This window comes from Cyprinus carpio, chromosome A9, assembly GCF_018340385.1.
Source record: "Cyprinus carpio isolate SPL01 chromosome A9, ASM1834038v1, whole genome shotgun sequence".
Classification (NCBI taxonomy): Eukaryota; Metazoa; Chordata; class Actinopteri; order Cypriniformes; family Cyprinidae; genus Cyprinus; species Cyprinus carpio.
The window spans coordinates 22,058,690-22,079,278 of record NC_056580.1 but is presented as its reverse complement, the minus strand read 5'-3'; the positions used below and the strand labels follow the sequence as shown (position 1 = coordinate 22,079,278).

The window sequence follows — 20,589 nt, the reverse complement described above, 5'->3', positions numbered from 1 at the left end:
CAAGCTCCAAAGAGGAAAAAAAAATCCATAATGCGTTTAACTTAAAAGTAATAGTCCTTGTCTATAGTAAACAATAGTTAATAGTCCATGACTACACCACTGTTCAAACATTTGGATTCAGTAAGATTAATAATAATTATTATTATTATTGTTTGTTAGTTTGTAAATTGTTAAAAGAAAAACTTAAAAGAAACAAATGTGATAGTAAAGACATTGTTAGAAAATTCTATTTTAAATTAATTATGTTCTTTTGGACTTTATTCATCAAAGAATCCTGAAAAAAAAAGTATGTCCGCATATTAGTATTTGCACTAATATTCCAGTATTAAAAATATTAAGCGACACAACAGTTTTCAAGATTGTTAATGTTTCTTGAGCACCAAATCAGCATATTAGTCATGTGACACTGAAGATTAGAATAATAGTTAATTCTAACAATATTTCACAATATAACTGTTTTGTTTTCTAATCAAATAAATGTAACCTTAGTGTGTATAAGAGACCTCTTTCATGGTATCGTATGTTCCAAGTCTTTTAAAGCACTTTTTAATAGCTAGAGGAACAAATTCAATTTTAAGTTGTGTTTCACTAATAATTACCTACTTCAAAATCTGTAGTTAGAACATGGACATTGTGCACTTTTTACTGTGTTTTTTTGTTGTTGTTGTTGTTTTTTTTTAGAAGACTTTGGAGTATAAATCATCCACTTGTATTGTAAGTAATACAGAAGACATGGCGTTGTTGTTGAGTAAATGATGAAAACAGATTTTATTTCTGGGTGAACTATTCTTTTAAAGAGAGGTGGAGAGTTTCAGTGGCAGATGCGAGCACATGTTGAGGGAAAAGAGCAAAGGGAAGTGATCTGTATCATGGGTAGAGTCAGCATGAGGAGATGGCTATCGCTCTTAATTACTGTTGAGCCCAGTCAATACCATAGGAACTCAAGCATGGTTCATTGTGGGGTGCTGAAGTGAAAGCTTTTATTAAGTGCAGAAAAAAACAAATAGATGAATGATTATATTAAGACATCTGAGGAAACGCTGTTTTCATGAGATATCTCCCAGCAGCGATTCACAATAAATCGACACACACACACACACACACACATACACGCCTCTAGAGAGAGGATAAGAGTGCCGTATTTAGTGTCATAGCAGTTCTGCACTTGTGATCTTTAGTCCGCAGGGGAAAGGTGGAAAGTGAAGGAAATAGGATAAAAGACAGACTTCCTGCAGAGTGACAGGTTTTCTTTCTCTTGCAGTAATCAAGACTGTTAATACACAATGCCAGCCAGACTCAATTTTAGAATGTGGCATCCCTGTAAGAGTGCCCACAATTTCTACCCCTCTCAAAGTGTGAGATTTGTATAATAAGAGTTTGTATAATCCGAAGGGAACACCCACTCAATCAGAATCAGGATCTTGTGATGAGCGCCACACCTGTGACTAGATTCACATACACAGATGTATGGAGCTGTCCTTCAAGTCAATGCCTCCCATTAAACTGATTATTATTTAAACAACAGTACATACAGTACTGCTCTATTTCAAAGCCCAAATAGATAAATCGTGATCGATAAATTGTAGTAAGCTGGGTCATCCTGTATGTTCTTAATTCAGCTAATAGGTCCGACTCTCAGGAATTAAAGCAGACTGAGCCGTTCTGTATGTTTATTATGCATTTAAAAGAACCGCCACATAAGAAATAAAATAATAGGCTCATAAAAGTCATTTGTTAGTGAATCGAAATAGACTTGGTCATGCTGCATGTTTTTGATTTACTTGATTTACTTTTGAACCAACTCAAAAGAGTGACTTAATCAAACTACTCTGTTTGTAGCCTATACTTGTTTTTGCTTGCATCCAGCAAAGGACAACTCTTGCCATCATTTTGCAATACATAGTTTTTGCACTACATTTAGTGAACTCGCATTCACATTGCAGGTAAGAAATGTTTTTTATAACTACTTTTAACTTGGTACGGCATTGTAAAACACACCTCTCATCCGTGTGAGGCAGTGCAATGGTAAAATGCGTACCTGTAGCACAATATTTACATGACAGTTGAAAAAGCAGTGCAGTGGACAACAAAATGCTCCCTTGTTCGCAAAGTAGTGTATTTACTTAACAAACAATGCTGTGATATCTGCAGGTCGTGTTGAGCTGAACAAGTGTTCATGTACGTTAAAGATTGATGTTGCCATTTTAAGAATGGCTAACAGGATTGGTCTGCTTCCTTTATCTTGTTTTTTAAGCATAATAATAATAAAAAAACAACAACTGCATTTTACTATACATTTTAAATATTTTTATATGTAATAAACTAATTATTTACATAATGTATCAGTACAACTGGAAAAGCTTATTCTGTATCCCAAAACCAGCGTCTGTGTGCACACAGATGGAGCACTCCTGCGCCAGACATGTTTCCCAAACATATTTCAGGCGGTGAAATATAAAGATATCATGTTGGAGCATCAACATTCCGCTGAGCCAGATGGTTTGAAAAAGCATATTTGCTAAAACAAAGCCCAAAGCTCAATTAATGATTGGTGACATCATTGTAGCAGTGGGCGGCTGTCTGCTCTTGTGGCGTCTTCTCTGTATGAGATAGCAGTCCATAGCAGCAGTACGATGAAGCAGGAAGAATCGCTATAGGAACTGTTTGCAGTACTGTCAGCTCTTAGCGATAGCTCACTCCACCTTCAAAACATATGACTTTCTCTTCTCTAAAATGACAGGTTGATCCCTCTGGAGGTGCAGCTATTAAAGCATGGATGTGGTGTTTTACAACAAATGTGATTATTTACGATTGTGTGCAATTGTCTGTATCTTGGGACATTTAGAAGAGATGGGAAATATAAATTATTTTTTGCCTTTCAGTGATATTGCATTTCCCATTGTTTTATGCACAAATAATGCACATCACCTCAGCTTATTTCTTCTTACACATGATGGTTTCTGACTTATACTACAGTAATCTTAAAGTTTATTGTCTCTGCATTATTTATTTTTTTAGTGATGCAGGGTCATTTTAGGTCATGTATATGCTACCGTTCAATATATTTGAGGTCAGTAAGATTTGTTTATGTTTTTGAAATAAGTTTCTTATGCTTGATTTATTTAATCGAAAATACAGTAAAAACTGAAATATTGTGAAATAGTATAGCAATTTAAAATAACAGTTTTCTTTTTTTCAGTTTTTTTTAATTGATTTAAAACACACAAAGAATATAAACAGTGACACAAAGCAAAGACAAACACAATGTGTACACATATTAATAAAAACAAAACACAAAACCGATATCAAATACAAAAATTAATTGCAAAAAATAAAAACCCTTGAACAAACAAAACATTCAGAATAAAAAGTTAGTTATTCAAGCTGTTTATAACATTTGTAATACAACCGTAAGAAACCAAGTCTTACTCCTTACCCAAAAGAACTGTTTTCTATTTGAATATTTTTTTCAAATGTCATTTATTCCAGTGATATCAAAGGTGAATTTCCAGCAGCCATTAGTTTTCAGTGTCCTTCAATGATCAAATATGATGATTTGTTGCTCAAGAAACATTTCTTATCTTCAGTGTTGAAAACAGTTGTGCTGCTTAATATTTTGTGGAAACCATCACCATCTTCCATGATTCTTTGATGAATAGAATGTTCCAAAGAACAGCATTTATTAGAAATAGAAAGCTTTTGTAATATTGTGAATGACTTTTGGTCGATTTAATGATTCTTTGCTGAATAAAAGTGTTCATTTCTTTTAATAATAAAAAAAAAAAAACTTTTTATTATTATTTCTATTTTGATCAATCATGGCATTCTGTGGTCAACTACACTTTTCCACTAAACTCTACATGTGACCATTTTTATATGCAAGTGATTTTTAACATTATTGTGCTTGTATAATCTCTTGTATTACTCTAATCTCTTCTTTAATGGGATCAGTTTCACTCAAATCAATATTGTCTTGTGTTTAATGTTTCTGCCCATGGTTGCCCTGTAAAGGTTTAAATCACTTGTTTGACTTTAGGGTGTGTGGGAGCCTTCTGAGTAAATATGAAGAGACAATGTTTTATTGTTTTTTACCGTCTTCTGTTGTCTTACACTAAGGCACTTGTTATATGTTGGCTTCACAAATAGAAACAGTATTTGTATGTTTATTTTGGATTGTAGCTGTACAAGCAGCAAGGTAATATTTCAAAATGCAGCAATCCATTTCCTTAACATGCAGTATGAAATTACAGCTAACACTTCTCTGTCTGTCATGTCTGTGCCTGAGTTTCAAATATTTGCTGTCACAGAATGTTTTGTGGTAATCAACATATCCTGCAGGCTTTGCTTATCAATGAGCCTGACATGAGTCTGCTGCACTGTCTAAACCAATGAGAATCAAGCAGAGCGCTCCGCTGCGCCTCTCATTCACAATTCCTCTCACAGTGGAAGCCTGGCGTCTCCGTCAGTCCACACAGATTAGACAGATGACACGCTGTATGTTCTCTGATGACAGGAATATCCACACAGATGTTTTATTAAAGAAGTTAATTGGTTTAATATAGCTCAAGAGTTTGTTTACATTCTTATTCAAAACATAGCAACTTTGTGTAGTTTCTTTTGTTGTACTTTTGTTTAGTTTGTTCAAGATAAAACATCATTTTTTTTTTTTTTTTTGGTTGAAGGGTGAGATGAAACACATCAGAGGCATCTTTGTGGGATCCAAATATCGACACAAGCATTATTTATTTCAAGTGTCACTTTTTGAAGTAAACATAAGGGAGAGAAATAAAGGATAAATGGAGCTGGAGTGGAGAGGGTTCAGAACTGCATAACTCTGGAACATGATAGATCTAACAATAATAATATTCAGGATGGAAATCAGGGAATTCTGATTCAGATTCCAATTGATGTAAAATGTTTCCCGCCACAATATATGTTAATTCTACCTAATAAAATAATGTAGTGCTTTGTATAACTAGAAAAATGTATACTCTTTATGAAAATGCCCATAGATTTTTACCATTTTATTAATTTCCATGCTTTTACATGTCAAAAAAATATGCAAGTGTGTTTTTTTTAATTAGATTTCATTGCATTGCATTACATTACATTGTTATTTTCTGATTTGAAATCATTGTCTTTTTGAGGTCCCCTTGGAAGTTTCCTGAGAACCACTGCAATATAGTATAACATGGAACATAACACTTGAACATTGAAATACATTTGTGAATGTAGTACTTGGTACTTGCCATGAATAGGGTATAAATCAGGGCCAAAAGTAGACGTTTGATATTAAAAACTATTTACCTTTTATTGTTCATTTATTTAGTTAATAATAATAGGTTAACACACATTTCTTACTAAATAAATATTTATTATACTTATTAAATATTTTTTTATTTATTATACTAAATTATTATTATTATTATTATTATTATTATTTGCTTTTAATGTCTTTTAAAAAGTATCAGGATGCCAGCTTGTACCATATTTATAGAAAGTCCCACCTGGATGTTGAGTCAAAGAACTTTGCTAATGAATAATGACTACTAACTCTGCTAATAAGTAATTATAATAATCAGAATGAGTATTTGCATAATGATAAATATGTACTTATTATAAAACTCATATAGAAATGTAGCGGAGAGATGCTGTGCTTGTATTTTCTAAGGGTAGGATTCATTAGCATAAGGACACGCAGTGATCCAAGCCCTGGAACCTCTATATATGTCTCCGCCCACCCTTCCAAAAGACACAACAAGATCTATATGTATGTAAATGAGTACTAATTAGCATAATGGTATACACAGGGTCATGGTGTTGCTTTATGTTTACACTCCCTCTTTTATATCTCTCTCAATCTCTCTTTGTCTGGTCTGTCCTCCTCCTCTCTCGTTTTCAGCCACTCTTGTCCTCTCTGAACTGGAACAGGTGGAGTATTAATTATGCATTAAAATATACAGAGGACCAACTATGATCCACTCGACTGCAGCCCTGCCGCTCGCCTCATCCTCATCTCTCTGTCCAACCCAGCTCTGTTTCTCTCTTCATTCCACTCTTGTTTGTGGATTGCAGGAGTTTATTTCCACACTGAGCACGTCTCGGGGAGTGAAAAGGGGGTTTTGTTTTTGCGGCACACTTCCTCTACCCCAACACTCTACCGCTGAGAAAAGACAGAATCCCTGGAAATCTAGTGAATCTGTCCATGACTTTTTCTTTCAGTTTGTTCACTTGCTGTTTTCTCTGACTGCTTTTGAATTGAAGGCCCAAGGCGAATTCACTTAACAATTGTGACTTTTACGCACCATATTTTACCACAGAATCAAGTGTCTCATTCACCAATTCCTCACACTCTTAAAAATAAAAAGTTCCAAAAGGGGGTTTTCACAGTGATTCCATAGACAAACTAATTTAGGTTCCCTAAAAACTATTTGGAAGTGGACCACTGTCATCAGAGCTTCAAAACCCATACAGTACCTCCCGCTCTCTCCTCCATGGAGGTGTATGAACTGTATTTATAGATTGGCTTTATCAGGACTGTAGGCCTGTTTTCTTCAACAGGCATCATAGGGGTCCAAATGGCTCCCAGTGCTGGGAGTATCTTTAAGTGCTCTATTAGACCACCTTTACAAGAGTCTCTCTCTTTGGCTTCTAAAAGTATCTTTGGTGTCTGTTGTCAGTTTATAAGTACAGCAGATAGGATATGTAGAGATGAGAGGATGCATATAGACATTTCTGTTCAAAAGTTTGGGGTGTTGTTTTTTTTTTCCACTGATAATAATAAATGTTTATTGACCACCGAATCAGCATATTAGAATGATTTCTGAAGGATCATGTGACCCTGAAGACTGGAGAAAAAAGCTTTGCAGCACAGGAATAATTACATGTTACTTAGATAACTTAGATAAACTATTTATCTTCATAATGAAAACAAGGCAAGGCTTTGCCTGAAAAAGATGAATAGTTTGGGCTACAAATATAGGCCTAACCATTAATTGCAATCGTACACTTTGCAACTACTTTTTTAGATATGCGTTTAGAGGAGGAAAAAACTAAAACAAAACTTTAGCTTTGAATTTTAAAGTAATAGCTGTAAGTGTTTGCATTCAAATGGTTTGTCTTTCACTCTGTAGAGGATTGATTGCTTTGAGTGCAACACTTAAAAAACTTATGAAATGCAACAGAAACAAAAACCGTAAAGGTACCATAAAAGTTGCAATAAGGCATGGCTTTGTGTGCCCACTGATCTCTATAGCTGCTCAGGTTGGATGTGTTATGTTTAACAACAGGTTGAACGAGCTCCTCGTTGATGTCACGTCATTAGCTATAAACTGCGCTTGTAATCACAACAAGGTGTTTACCTTTATTTATGTGCTTCATTATTGAGCAAACACAAGAAGAAAGAGGGCCCCGTCCTTTCCCTCTCCTCCGCTTTCTTCTCCTCTCTGGAAAGTATCGATCCACTGGCTTGAAAATAACAAATTAGTTTGAGAAGGAGGAATTAAATGGAGCTGGAAAGTGAATGCGGGAATCCAAATAGGCTGTGTGGAAAATCTCTGCAAAGTAATCCTTTAATTAAATTAGGAGAAGTACAACAAAGATGTTGCTGTTTTTTTCTCCACCCTCTACTTTCCCCCTCTCTTTCATGTCTTTTAGACAGCAGCAGGTTCCAGAGGTTGCTAGGTAACTGGGATGGGTTTAGTTCCTGGTGGACAGGGGTGAGGGGGTTGTTGGCAGAATGTTGCTAGTGCATTGGCTTTTTGTTGGCCATAAGGAGAGGAAGAGGAAATGGAGGGACCACAGCAAGGTCAAAGGCTTGGCTGGTATTCGTACTTTCATCCAAATTCAGATGCCATGATGGGATCAGAGTATGTGAGTGGAGTGGAGTGGAGTGACAGCATTTTTTTTTTATATTTTCTGCTCCTTGCTCACAGATGGAGTTCACACTATTGCCAAATTTGCTCAAAATTATTTATTTTTATTTGTGGGGTGGGGTGGAGTGGGGTGGAGGAGGATATTAATATTAGAGAATATTATAATTGATGCACCCAATATGTTTGTCCTTAATTTCACAAAACATGTTTTTGTGACATTTTGCCCATAGTGTATTGCAGATTTTATCTTACTTTCATTCTGATTGCTAAAAGCCTGTTAAAGGGCATGTTCACACAGAATACATTTTTGCATTCACTGCGCTGATTTTCTGTTGGGTATCTAGGTAAACATGCACAAGGACATGTTTGACCATTGCACTCACATCTCTCATCTTTTACAGCATCTTTTCATTTCACTCAATTAAATATTTATTTAATTTATTTTATTTTATTTTATTTTATTTTATTTATTTATTTATTTATTTATTTTTTATTAATCTTAACCTTGCATTTTTCATTTTACTTCCCTGTGGCTCCCATTTTAAAATTCAAAACAAACAAAAGATAAAAATAAAAAAATAGGCTCCAACAAAATGCTGGGCAATATGGTCAAAAATATTATTATTAATAGGGAAGGATATGGTTTTGGTTTGTTAGACCATGAGAATGAATGTAAACATAATTTGTGACACACAAGTCCACAGATAAAGTTAATAAGGGCCATGTAAAATCCATTTTATTTCATTTTTTGCTCGATTCTGTGTTTTATGATTTAATACAAACTCATCATCAAAAAATGGTGTCTAGTGAAATGAATTTATAAAACTTTAACAATTTACTCAATATTTTAAAATGCAATCAAATAAAAAAGTAACAATTAATTTACAACAAAACTACATTTTTAAGATGTTGCACAACAGTATAAATTAAAACATGGGGGGTGGGGAAAAATATTCCTTAAAAATATTATTAATATTCTAACTTTGAGAAGTCCATTTTAGTATATAATTGTAATATATTTTTCTTCATGTAAACTGAACTTTGATTTTACATTTACATTTACATTTAATCATTTAGCAGACGCTTTTATCCAAAGCGACTTACAAATGAGAACAGTAGAAACAATCAGATCAACGAGAACAACAACGGTATACAAGTGCTATGACAAGTCTCAGTTAGTCTAGTACAGAACACGTAGCCAGGGTGTTTTTTTTTTTTTTTTTTTTTTTTTTTTTCCAATATGATAGAAAAAAAAGGTAAGTACTAGTATAAGTTGGTTAAGTGCAGGCGAAAAAGATGAGTCTTTAGATGTTTTTTGAAAATGAGTAAAGACTCAGCTGTTCGAACTGAGATCGGGAGGTCATTCCACCAGCTGGGAGCAGTCCAGGAAAAAAGTCCGTGAGAGTGATTTTGAACCTCTTTGGGATGGCAACACAAGGCGTCGTTCACTTGCAGAGCGCAAACTTCTGGAGGGTGCATAAGATTGAACTAGTGAGTTTAGTGAGTTTAGGTAAGTTGGCGCCGTGCCAGTGGTCGTTTTGTAGGCAAGCATCAGTACCTTGAATTTGATGCGAGCGGCTACTGGTAGCCAGTGTAACCTGATGAGGAGAGGAGTAACATGGGCTGTTTTCGGCTCACTGAAGACAACCCTCGCTGCTGCATTCTGGATCAGTTATAGAGGCTTGATAGTACATGCAGGAAGGCCCGCCAGGAGAGCATTGCAATAGTCCAGTCTGGAGAGAACAAGAGCTTGGACAAGAAGTTGGGTGGATTGCTCTGACAGGAAGGGTCTAATCTTCCTAATGTTGAATAAGGCAAATCTACAGGGACCGGGTCATTGTATCAATATGGTCTGTGAAGCTTAACTGATGATCCATCACAACTCCTAGGTTTCTGGCTGTCCTGGAAGGAGTTATGGTTGACGAAACCCAGCTGTATAGAGAAGTTGTGATGAAGCAATGGTTTAGCTGGAACCACCAGCAGTTCAGTCTTAGTAAGGTTGAGCTGAAGGTGATGGTCATTCATCCAGCTAGAAATGTCACTCAGACAGGCTGAAATGCGAGCAACTACCGTCGGGTCATCTGGTTGGAATGAGAAGTAGAGTTGAGTGTCATCAGCGTAGCAGTGATAGGAAAAACCATGCTTCTGAATGACAGATCCTAATGACGTCATGTAGATGGAGAAGAGAAGCGGTCCAAGTACTGAGCCTTGAGGAACCCCAGTAGCAAGTTGTTGTGACTTAGAGACTTCACCCCTCCAAGACACCATGAAGGATCTATCAGACAGGTAGGAGTTAAGCCACTGGAGTGCGGTTCCAGAGATGCCCATCTTTCTGAGGGTGGATAGGAGAATCTGGTGATTAACAGTGTCAAAAGCAGCAGACAGGTCCAGCAAAATGAGTACTGAGGATTTTGAAGCTGCTCTTGCCAGTCGCAGGGCTTCAGTAACCGAGAGCAGGGCAGTCTCAGTTGAGTGGCCACTTTTGAAGCCAGATTGATTGCTGTCCAGGAGGTTGTTCTGTACAAGAAACATAGAGAGCTGGTTGAACACAGCTCGTTCGAGTGTCTTTGCAATGAATGGAAGAAGGGATACCGGTCTGTAGTTTTCTAGAAGTGCTGGATTTAGAGATGGTTTCTTCAACAGTGGGCTTACCCGAGCCTGCTTAAATGCTGAGGGAAATGTTCCAGAGTGAAGAGAGGAGTTGATAATGTGAGTAAGTGAAGGTATGACTGAAGAAGAAATCGCTTAAAGGAGGTGAGTGGGGATCGGATCCAGTGGGCAAGTAGTAGGATGACTGGACAGGATAAGTTTGGAAACGTCCATCTCTGAGAGTGGAGAGAAGGAGGAGAAAGAGTGAGCATTAGTCGTTGTGAAGTTATCCTCAGTCTGCGGTGTGGAGAATTGGTCACTGATGGTTCTTGTCTTATTTGTGAAGAAAACAGCAAAGTCATCAGCTGTAAGAGTCGATTGAGGAGGAGGTGGAGGCGGATTAAGAAGAGAAGAGAAGGTTTTGAAGAGTGTCCGAGCGTCACAACAGTTGTTAATCTTGTCGTGGTAATATGATGTTTTAGCAGTGAAGACGTTTGCAGAGAAGGAAGAGAGGAGAGACTGATACACACTGAGGTCGGTAGAGTTTCTTGATTTAAGCCATTTCCTCTCTGCAGCCCTGAGTTTAGAGCGATGTTCACGGAGTACATCGGACAGCCAGGGGGGCAGATGGGGTGGTGCGTGCTGGTCTAGACGACAGTGGGCAAAAGGTTGTCCAAGCAAGAGGTCAGAGTGGAACAAAAAAAGTGTCCGTAGCACTGTTCGTGTCCAGAGCTGAAAACTGCGAGAGTGAAGGAAGTGAGGATGCAACCACAGAGGATAGGCGAGATGGAGAGAGTGAGCGTAGGTTCCGTCGAAAGGTGACCCCGCGTTGGAGCGTGTGCCACTTCAGGAGTAAGTGCTAGATTAGCATTAATGAGGAAGTGGTCTGAGGTGTGCAGAGGAGTAACTAAAGTGTTGTCCACTGAGCAACAGCGCGTGTAGATGAGGTCCAGTTGGTTGCCAGATTTGTGAGTCGCTGTAGTAGAGACTCGCTTGAGATCAAATGAGGTGAGCAGAGTGTTGAAGTCAGCAGCCTGGGGTTTATCAAGGTGGATGTTGAAGTCACCAAGCAGTACCAGAGGAGTACCATCTTCAGGATAGTTTGATAGCAGCACGTCCAACTCCTCCAAGAAGTTTCCCAATTGACCTGGGGGACGATAAATGATCACAAAGTGGATTTGAACAGGGTGGGTTACAGTAACAGCATGTGATTCAAATGAACCGTGACCTGTAGGTGGTGGCTGAAGATCAAATTTCCAATCTTTCGATATAAGGAGACCAGTACCTCCACCCCTCCCAGTCGTACGAGGGGTGTGGGAACAAGTGAAATGAGTGGAGAGGGCTGCGGGAGTGGCAGTGTCCTCAGGTTTGATCCAGGTCTCAGTCAGTGCCATGAGGCTGAGACCAGAATGAGTAGCAATAGAAGAAATTAAGTCTGCTTTGTTAACAGCGGACTGGCAGTTCCAGAGACCAAGTGGAATGGAGTAGAGGTCAGAGGGACAGGCCTTAGATTTGTCAGGCAGGCCTTCCTTCGACGTACATAACTTTTGGTAGTTTGTTGTGAATATGTTATTTTCAGTATTTGATAAGTAAATAGTTTAAAGCTCATTAAATGACTCTCATAACATCTCTGGAGATGAAGTTTGCATGTACATGTCCTCATATATTGTGATGGCAGATGCTGAACATGAAGCGTCACATGTGCTTGAATATGTGGGTAGTATACAAAACTACACCACTCATGGACTGACTAGCTGTTGTCATGTTTATTTCTGCTGTGCGATTAGCTGTTAAATAAATCCATATTAAATACAAATATCCAGACCTTATCAGTGTTATCGGCACAAATTTTATCACAATCTTAATATGATATTGTTTAACAGCCAGCCCTACCCCTACAAAAAACTAAAATTTAAAAAACAAAAATAAACTCTTGAAAAACTAAAACTAAAATCACTAAAACACTGAAATAAAAGGCAATAAAACACCTAGAGAACATTTGTTTTTGAGAACAGATTTTGAAGCCTAGAGTCTTTGCTTCAAAATGATGTGAAAATCATCTTGATTACTCGCTCACAAAAAACAATATATTGATTTAAATTTTTTAACACACTTTTTGTGTAGGAAAGGTATATGCGAGAAGGTGTACTGTATCATGTATAATGCTGTAATTCACACCTGAGAAGACAAAGGCCCGCATAATGAGCTGCATAATGAGCCTTTCAGTCAGGTGTGTGACTGAGAGGGAAGAGTTACAAGAATGAATCTGAGGACAAAATAAATTTTGTGTATATATTTTTTTTAGTTTATTTAGAATATATTTAGCTATCACAAAATAACTTGAGATTCACTTGCGAGTGCAGTAAAACAGTTTATTAGGAACAATCAAAGCTGACTTTTTAGCATACAAGCATGCTTTGTATGTAGGCCTATACAATATATATAGTTACAAACATATATGGCTATATTCCTGAACAGAGAATAGCCTATCACAGTAAATTTTTGTCTAACCATTCTTACTGACATTAGGCTAGTAACATTATAACTCATGTTTTTTTTAGTAGAGAATTCTTCCTGGCATACAATTGCAATATGGTCTGTTAATGCATTACACTCTTGATAAAGCAGTATCATACTCTGTACAGGGTGTACCAACGTAGCACTGATTCTACGTACAGCTGCTTTGATGCTATTTCTAGCTGGTCTGCTCTATGTACCCTCTTGTCAGAAGTCCTGTAACCCCACTTGACACAATCCTCGCAGCGCACATCAGTGATACCCCATGTACACATGCAGGAAGTGCTTCCTGCAATGTCCCTGCAGCTATTAGAACAGTTCATTAGCCTGGATAAATGACTGAGGCTCTGACTGGCCTTCTAGCGCCGCTGCTAAAAAGAGCTCACGTCTCTGCCCATTAGCCGGACATGGCAGATGATGACAGTGGCAGGACCGGCCCTGTCACGCCGCATGGGTCCCGAAATGAAGCTCACGCTAACTGACGGCTGTCAGTGAGAGCATTCCCCCATGTAAGCGCTTCCTCAGGGCTAATTCTTTCCCCCAACACACACACACACACACACATTCAGTGTCATCATTCACAGCAGGAGGCGCTCTGTCAGAATGAATGAAACTGTGTCTGCCTTAATGACAGGCGCAGTGACGGCACCAGTATGTCACGGCGAGGGTCTCACAGATGTGGTTGGATGGATTTGAATCATCCCCGTGATCATTATCTGTCTAGTAGAGGGTAGAGAGAGAGATAGTAAAAAAAAAGAAAGAACAAGGCCAAGAGAGAGAAAAGACCCTCTGGCTCATTGTGTCCTACTGCTATCCAGACTGCTGCCCAGACTATTCAGCTAATGACTGAATAGCCGCGTTTCCACTATCGGGCCAAAAGCGGGTGTGCTAGTGCATGCCAGGGCTAGTCACATTTCCACTGTCACTTCCAGGGCTTGATTGTGCCTCGTTGGTGCTTCCTCGGGGCCAATGGCCTAGGTTTTTTGGCCCAACAAAAACCTTGGGCCAAAGCGGGCCAGCTTGGGCTAGAGAAGTGGTTATGAACAAAGGCGGAGTTTATCCGCGTCTGGAGAGCGTTTGCACTGTGGATCATTTCATAAAGTTAACAGCTATAACACCAGCACTAAAGACTTTTAAAATAAGTTGAGCTCAAAACTCACTTTCAGTCAGCAGTGAGTGTTTAAAATAACTTGATCCGATGTGGATTATGATCACCATACAAGGCAGAAATATTTTATAAGCAATGCAAAAAACTATGCACTATAACTATGCTATTAATGTTACCATAGTAAACATGGTAAATGCGACCACTTGAAGAAATCAGACATCAGCTTCTTATTCTCTATCACAATCGTGTATTTATTTAGTAATCTATTTTATCTGTCATAACTCTCGTCTCAAGAGTTTATCTCCGCATGTCATAAAAATATTAAAATGTTTTTTGTTTGGGAGCTTTTATAAAAATATAGAAATGATCATTCTTTCTAAATGTGATGCAGCCTGTGATGTAGCTAGTGATCACGCTAGTTCCAGTGACTTATTTCTTGTTCGCTTTCTGATAACTTCTCTTTGTTGGTGAAATTATGGGGTTGCGTGACGTTATTCCTGAGAGGCGTGTAAAGGGCAGGTTTTAGTGAAGCGCAGCTGTGCTTCTGGGCCGACGGTGTAAACGCAGCATGATTTTGGCCTCATTGCTATAGGTCCAAGGCTATTAGCCCTGCCCTAACGATAAGCCGAGATGCCTGACGTGACTCTACATGCAACATGACATCACAACCACTTTTGATTTCACCTGTCTTATTGAGAAACCAACACATTTAAGCAGAATCCTATGGGAAGGAGCTCTTTTTAACAAGAAATAGTTTGACGAGATAACTTGCCCTGACCAGCTCCTGAACCAATAACTATATTGTCAGACAAACAATTGTTCTTGTGTAATGCAAGTTTTATTTACAATATATATATATATATATATTTTTTTTTTTTTAAACACAATAAAGCCTATGGGTGCCTTAGCCAACATGACAGATGAAACTTAGCTTTTTAAAATAATTAATTTTAGTTTTTAATGATCTAGAATACACACACACACACTTATAGTACGTGCAGATTTTATTTCTATATGTTAAAAGAAAATTTTATTTCATTTTTTTTAATCTTTTTTTTGTATATAATATATAATAAATCCTTCTTTGTTATAAATTTCACGTAGCACATTTTTGTGACTATCTGTCCTTAATCTCTCTTTTTAATCTTGTTAATTTATTTCCAGCAGCTCCAGTTGATTCTTATTTGTTAATATTATGTTAATATTTGTTGATTATTGATTGTTTGATCTTTATTCTGCCTGCAGTCCATTCGTGAGGTGACCGGCTATGTGCTTGTGGCACTAAATCAGTTTGAGTATCTGCCCCTGGAGAATCTTCGCATTATCCGCGGCACAAGGCTGTATGAAGACCGCTACGCCCTGGCTATCTTTCTCAACTACCGCAGAGACGGCAACTTTGGTCTCCATCAGCTTGGCCTTAAGAACCTCACAGGTACAATATGAGCCTACGAGTCCAAAGGTCCCATGATCTGTGTGTTCATTTTTTCTCAGTCCCTGTCTTGCTCATCTTTGTGAATGTACTTTATTGTGCAAGAAATGACCGCTTTGATCATCACGTCTTTGTTAAAGATGGTTTGTTGTTTGCTTTGAAATCCACTTTAATGCATCGATCCCTTCTGAAATCATGCATCACAACAACAATAACTGCTGAGAACGTATGTCTGTCATATACAAGCACACAGAGTAAATTTCACTGGCTGAGGCCTTTATGAAGTTGGTGAGTGCTTTCCGATCTCTCTCGCAGGAAAGAGAGGGGGTTTATTCATGAATATGTATATCACGTTAAATTGATTTCTCACAACTTCCATCAGAAATGCCTTAGCTGGTGTTTGAGCTTGTGGATGGATGAGGGCCGACACTGGCAGTGAAATACAGCTAAATATCTGCACCTGGAATTGGATCCATAAAACTGAGTGAGAGGTTTGGAGGGGAATGCTATAGCTTGACCAGTTTGATGATGGCACTGCTCTCATATGAACCTAGTCTTTATTATAGCTTAGATCTGTCAGTTTTGCAGAGGCAGTAAAGGCTAATAAACTAGGGTGAAAGAGCTAGAGAAGTATGCCTTTCTCTAAAATATTTAGGCAGTTACAAAATTTTTCTATGCACAAATATTCTCTACAGTAAATAAACTCACCAAGGCTTTACTTATTTGATTAAAAAAAAGTATTTCAAATAATTGTTCTCTATTTTAATATTTTTAAATGCAATATATTTATTTGATTGCAAAACAGACATTACTGCAGTCCAAGTAAGAAAACTTCTCAACAGCCCTGCTTTTTGTTCCATATACCAATTGTGTACTGGCTATTAAATATTCTTTAGTATTGTTCAGTTAGAGTGCATTTAAATGTTGTTAATTTCACTGCCAGGTCATACAGTAGATGCAGTATATACTTATTCAGAGGTTTTTCAATTGGTTTTGGAATCAGTAGCTAAATTAACAGTAAATGCATGCCTCACTATGATGTTAAACAAATATGAGGCCCAACATAAGACACCAAACACAAACCTCTGTGGAGTCTGACATTGTTGTAAACTAACAAATGACTGTGCAAATGACAGTGTTTGATGTCTAATTTGGCAGATTCATGTTGCATAATTCAGAACAGAGATGGTGAGTTGGGGGTTTTTGATGTTTTTGTAAGTGTCTCTGTACTTTCTGCTTCAGTGCCTGGGCCAGTTGGAAATGTCTCTTCCTCAGTACCTGATTATTACTGTTACACAACAGCTTCACTTCCTTCAGATTGGCTAAAAACAATAATGCAAGTGCATTGGTCTGACATTTACCATGCACTGCTTTTGTCTTTGAAAAATGACAAGTGGTATGTTTATCCTTAGCTGTTCCTCCATAAACATCCATGACAGCGCAGACTATAATAGCTCCTGGAGGTAGTAGAAATTGTGTCTGTTCATTTATCATTTATTCATTTATGGCCACACTTTGAAAACTTAACTGGACCAGAACTGTTTAACAGCAAACTAGCAATCTTAACCAATATCAAATAGTGATTACCAGTCAGCCTTCAGTGTGAGTAACCAGGATGCTCCTGGAATGTGGGCAGTGCCACATACTTTATTTGCAGTCCAATTCAAAAGACTTGTTGTTTTTGTGTTTGTTGTTTTTTTTTAATCTAAAACAGTTTACAGTTTAGCATTTATAGTATACATTTTATCAGTTTGTGTTTTGACATGGAATCAAACCCACCAGGGCCGGCGCTACCTTTAGACAGAGCAGGCAATTACCTAGGGCCTTGGGCTTTGAGGCAGGGCCTCCATAACCGTAACATCCCCTATATGCTAGTCCACCAGTCAAAACAGGCAGCAAAATACTATCCTCATTGTTCAATGGATATAATTAAATCGTCACTCACCTGCAATTAAATGAATGTTGCCGTTTCAAAGCACCTTCTGAATGTGTGCTGTAATAAACACATCCTTCAGGTGCTGCAAAGCAAAAGGCTAAATATACATACAAAGGAGTACAGCTCCTAATGCAGGTGTGTGAGTTATCATCATCTATTTTGGAGTGATTGCAATGTTTTCTAAATATAAACTTGTTCTGCCAATCAGCGTCATTGCGGGACAGACCATGCTTATTATGAGTTTAAAAGAGTTTGAATTTGCTCGTAGAATAAATTATATTGCGTCATAGGAGTTTGTGTTCAAAGGCAAAAAGCAAACACGTTAGAACATTTTTTTGTTTAAAGGACCTCAGATGTATCTTCTCAAGATTACATTACTACGCTATCATAACACATAGTTTAAGTAAATGTAAAAATTTAGTAAATAAGTAGAAATTTATTTCTTTTCTGCTTAGTAGTGATCGTCTCTTTCCACTTTATTTCTGTATATCTTGAATTTTTAAGGTAACAATGCCATACACAAGGGCATTGCATTGTGGCAGTCGTGGCCTTATGGTTAGAAAGTCAGGCTTATTACCTGAAGGTTGTGGGTTTGAGTCTTAGGTCTGGAAGGAATTGTTGTGGGAGGAGTGAATAACCAGTGCTTTCTTCCACCCTCAATACCACCCTTGAATTTTTTTTTTATTTTATTTTTTTTTTATACCTAGAAAAAAACAAGGCTACATTTACTTTATAGAGAAAAAATAGTGCCCATAAACGGTTCAGGAAAACTGTCTTGCTCTTATGGAGCAATGTTTCTGGTCCACAAAACATCTTCATTCACTTGCTGTGACTAGGCAAAGGAAACAGAGCAGAGAGAGAGACATGGCGTAGCAGAACGGGTAAATAATTCAAGCCGTGTGTATTGTTCCACTTAACCAGTCCCTCTTCTAGAGTCCACTCAACACAGCATACTTAACCCAAATTCCACATTACAATGCTGACATCACTTAAAGCCCAACTGTGCCGCATTTCATGCTGTATTCTTGGAAGATGACAGTGTTTAGGAAGGTCCAGTAGACCAGGTTGTCCTAGAGGAGCATGATCTCCTGTCTTAGGCAGACTAAAAGGGAACAGCAGTAGAGTCAAAGAAAGTTTGAAATCCCAGCTATGCCCAAAGGGAATGAGACAACATAGAAGCTATGCTCGCTTATTTACTCAGTCTCTCTCATCCATCTCTTTCTTTGCCTACATTCATTCTTTTCTTGTTTGCCCAATTTTCTTTGTGAAATCTGCTGTTGCTGCCCCCTTTACCTTTAACTGTATCTTTCTCTTACTTTCATTGAGGAGTATAGCAAAGGATTATGGGGCTTAAAGAAAGGACATGTGTCTTCTATAGTGTTGAGGAAGCTAATTTGAAACTGTACTGAGTTGCCATTTTCTTGGTCCATTTAAAAGGTTAGTTCACCCAAAAATAATTTCTGTCATCATTTACTCACCCTCATGTCTGCCTACCATTCAGTCTTTCCTTGTTTGCCCAGTATCCCTGAATCTTTGTGAAATCTGCTGTCACTGACCCCTTACCTTTAACTACAGTGTATAGTGTACTGGATAGTTCAACCAAAAATATATTCTGGCATCATTTACTCACCCTCATGTTGCACCAAACCCGTATGACTGACTGACTTCTTTGGAAAGAAGATATTTTGGAATAGATAGATAGATCTAGGGCCTAAAAAAAAAAATTGATGGAGATGTTTTACCGTTCACAATCTTAATACTGTCATATCCCACACCCCTAAAAAGAACTTTCCAACCCACTTGCTAAAATGAATCAGATCTTTCAGGGATATCTAAATGTGTTCAATTACTTTATAGCTCGCTCTGTTGCACAAATCCATGGATGATGTGACATAAATACTGTAATGTTTTATCAAAGTTTGCCGCTACTTGTTGTTGTTATCAGAAGGATTACACTTTTAGGCAACAGTTAAGTTAGTTTAGTAGCTATTTTTAAATAGTTACTCCCAACACTGGCCTTCTAAGTGTTGAATTCAGTCAGTGCCTTGTAACCCTGAGACAGATCAAAGCTGTAACAGAGCCCAGCATCATTTCTCTCGCTCTCTGTTGAGGACTATCAACTTGTCAGACCTACAGATTATGAACCTTTTGATCCCCTGTCGCATTATCATGTCATTCCTTTCATAGCAGTTCTCCAGAGATGTGTAAAGTGATCAATACCATCCATAAATGATATCTAAGAGAATAAAGGCTATTAACTGCTCTGGGTGTGATCCAGAATCTGATCAAACCGGCTTGTTGGCATTGCTACCAGAGCTGAAATCCACGGGTGTAGAAATTGGCCTGGATAAAATCAATTTTTTCGCTGGTATATTCTAACATTGCTCTATTGATTTTCGGAGAGGTGGTGTGTGGGAGACACAGTGATGTGGTGCTCGGCTCCAGTCGCAGGGCTTCCCCTGTGACTGGCTTTCAAATGTCCTCCCTGCTGGGTTATTAAGTCGGAGTCAATGGAGTGAGCTATTTGAGCTATTCATTTGAATGTGAGATGGAACAGTGCTACATTCAATTTGCCTTGAAAAGCATTTGAATGTTGTTGATTAAGGATTGTTGCATTAAATAGTTTTCTCTTTTTTCATTTCTTTTTACTGGTTTTAGGCTTTTCATATCTCCTATGTATTTTCAGCTGGTCTCCACATAATGATGTGAATTGTCCATTAGCAAACTCACTGGTTCAACCAACCATTTTTAAACCGTTCCTTTTTTCCTTGTTTTTACTGTCTTCTTGGTAAGACGTTTAATGAATACTGTATATATAATGCATGAAATGCTATTAGTCAAAGGTTTGGAAACACTTGACGGAATATATATTTCATGATCTCATATTAATGTGTATTTGGTGTGGCTTGGATATTTTAAATGAGTAATTTTACATTTCTTAAGAAAATAAACTTTTCAACAGTTAATGTTGATATATTTATTTATCAATAATAATGAAATGAATTATTTTACATGCTGTAATTCCTACTGACTGTGCTATTAATTTATTAAAAATGTGCACAGTAACAATAAAGAGTAAATGTTGCTGTAAAAATAATCTTTATGCTTTAATAATGTAATACATCTTGAAATATGT

The 20,589-nt window shown here is 37.6% G+C and overlaps 1 protein-coding gene across 2 annotated transcripts in view; it reads left to right on the top strand.

The window, feature by feature from the left end:
• The window catches only part of LOC109055822 (receptor tyrosine-protein kinase erbB-4-like), a 283,218-nt gene that overhangs the window by 164,109 nt on the left and 98,520 nt on the right, over positions 1-20,589 (top strand). For both annotated transcript variants that reach the window (XM_042764157.1, XM_042764156.1), the window contains exon 3: positions 15,334-15,520. In XM_042764157.1, the coding sequence (XP_042620091.1) occupies positions 15,334-15,520 (187 nt within the window). The remainder of the gene's footprint in view (positions 1-15,333; positions 15,521-20,589) is intronic.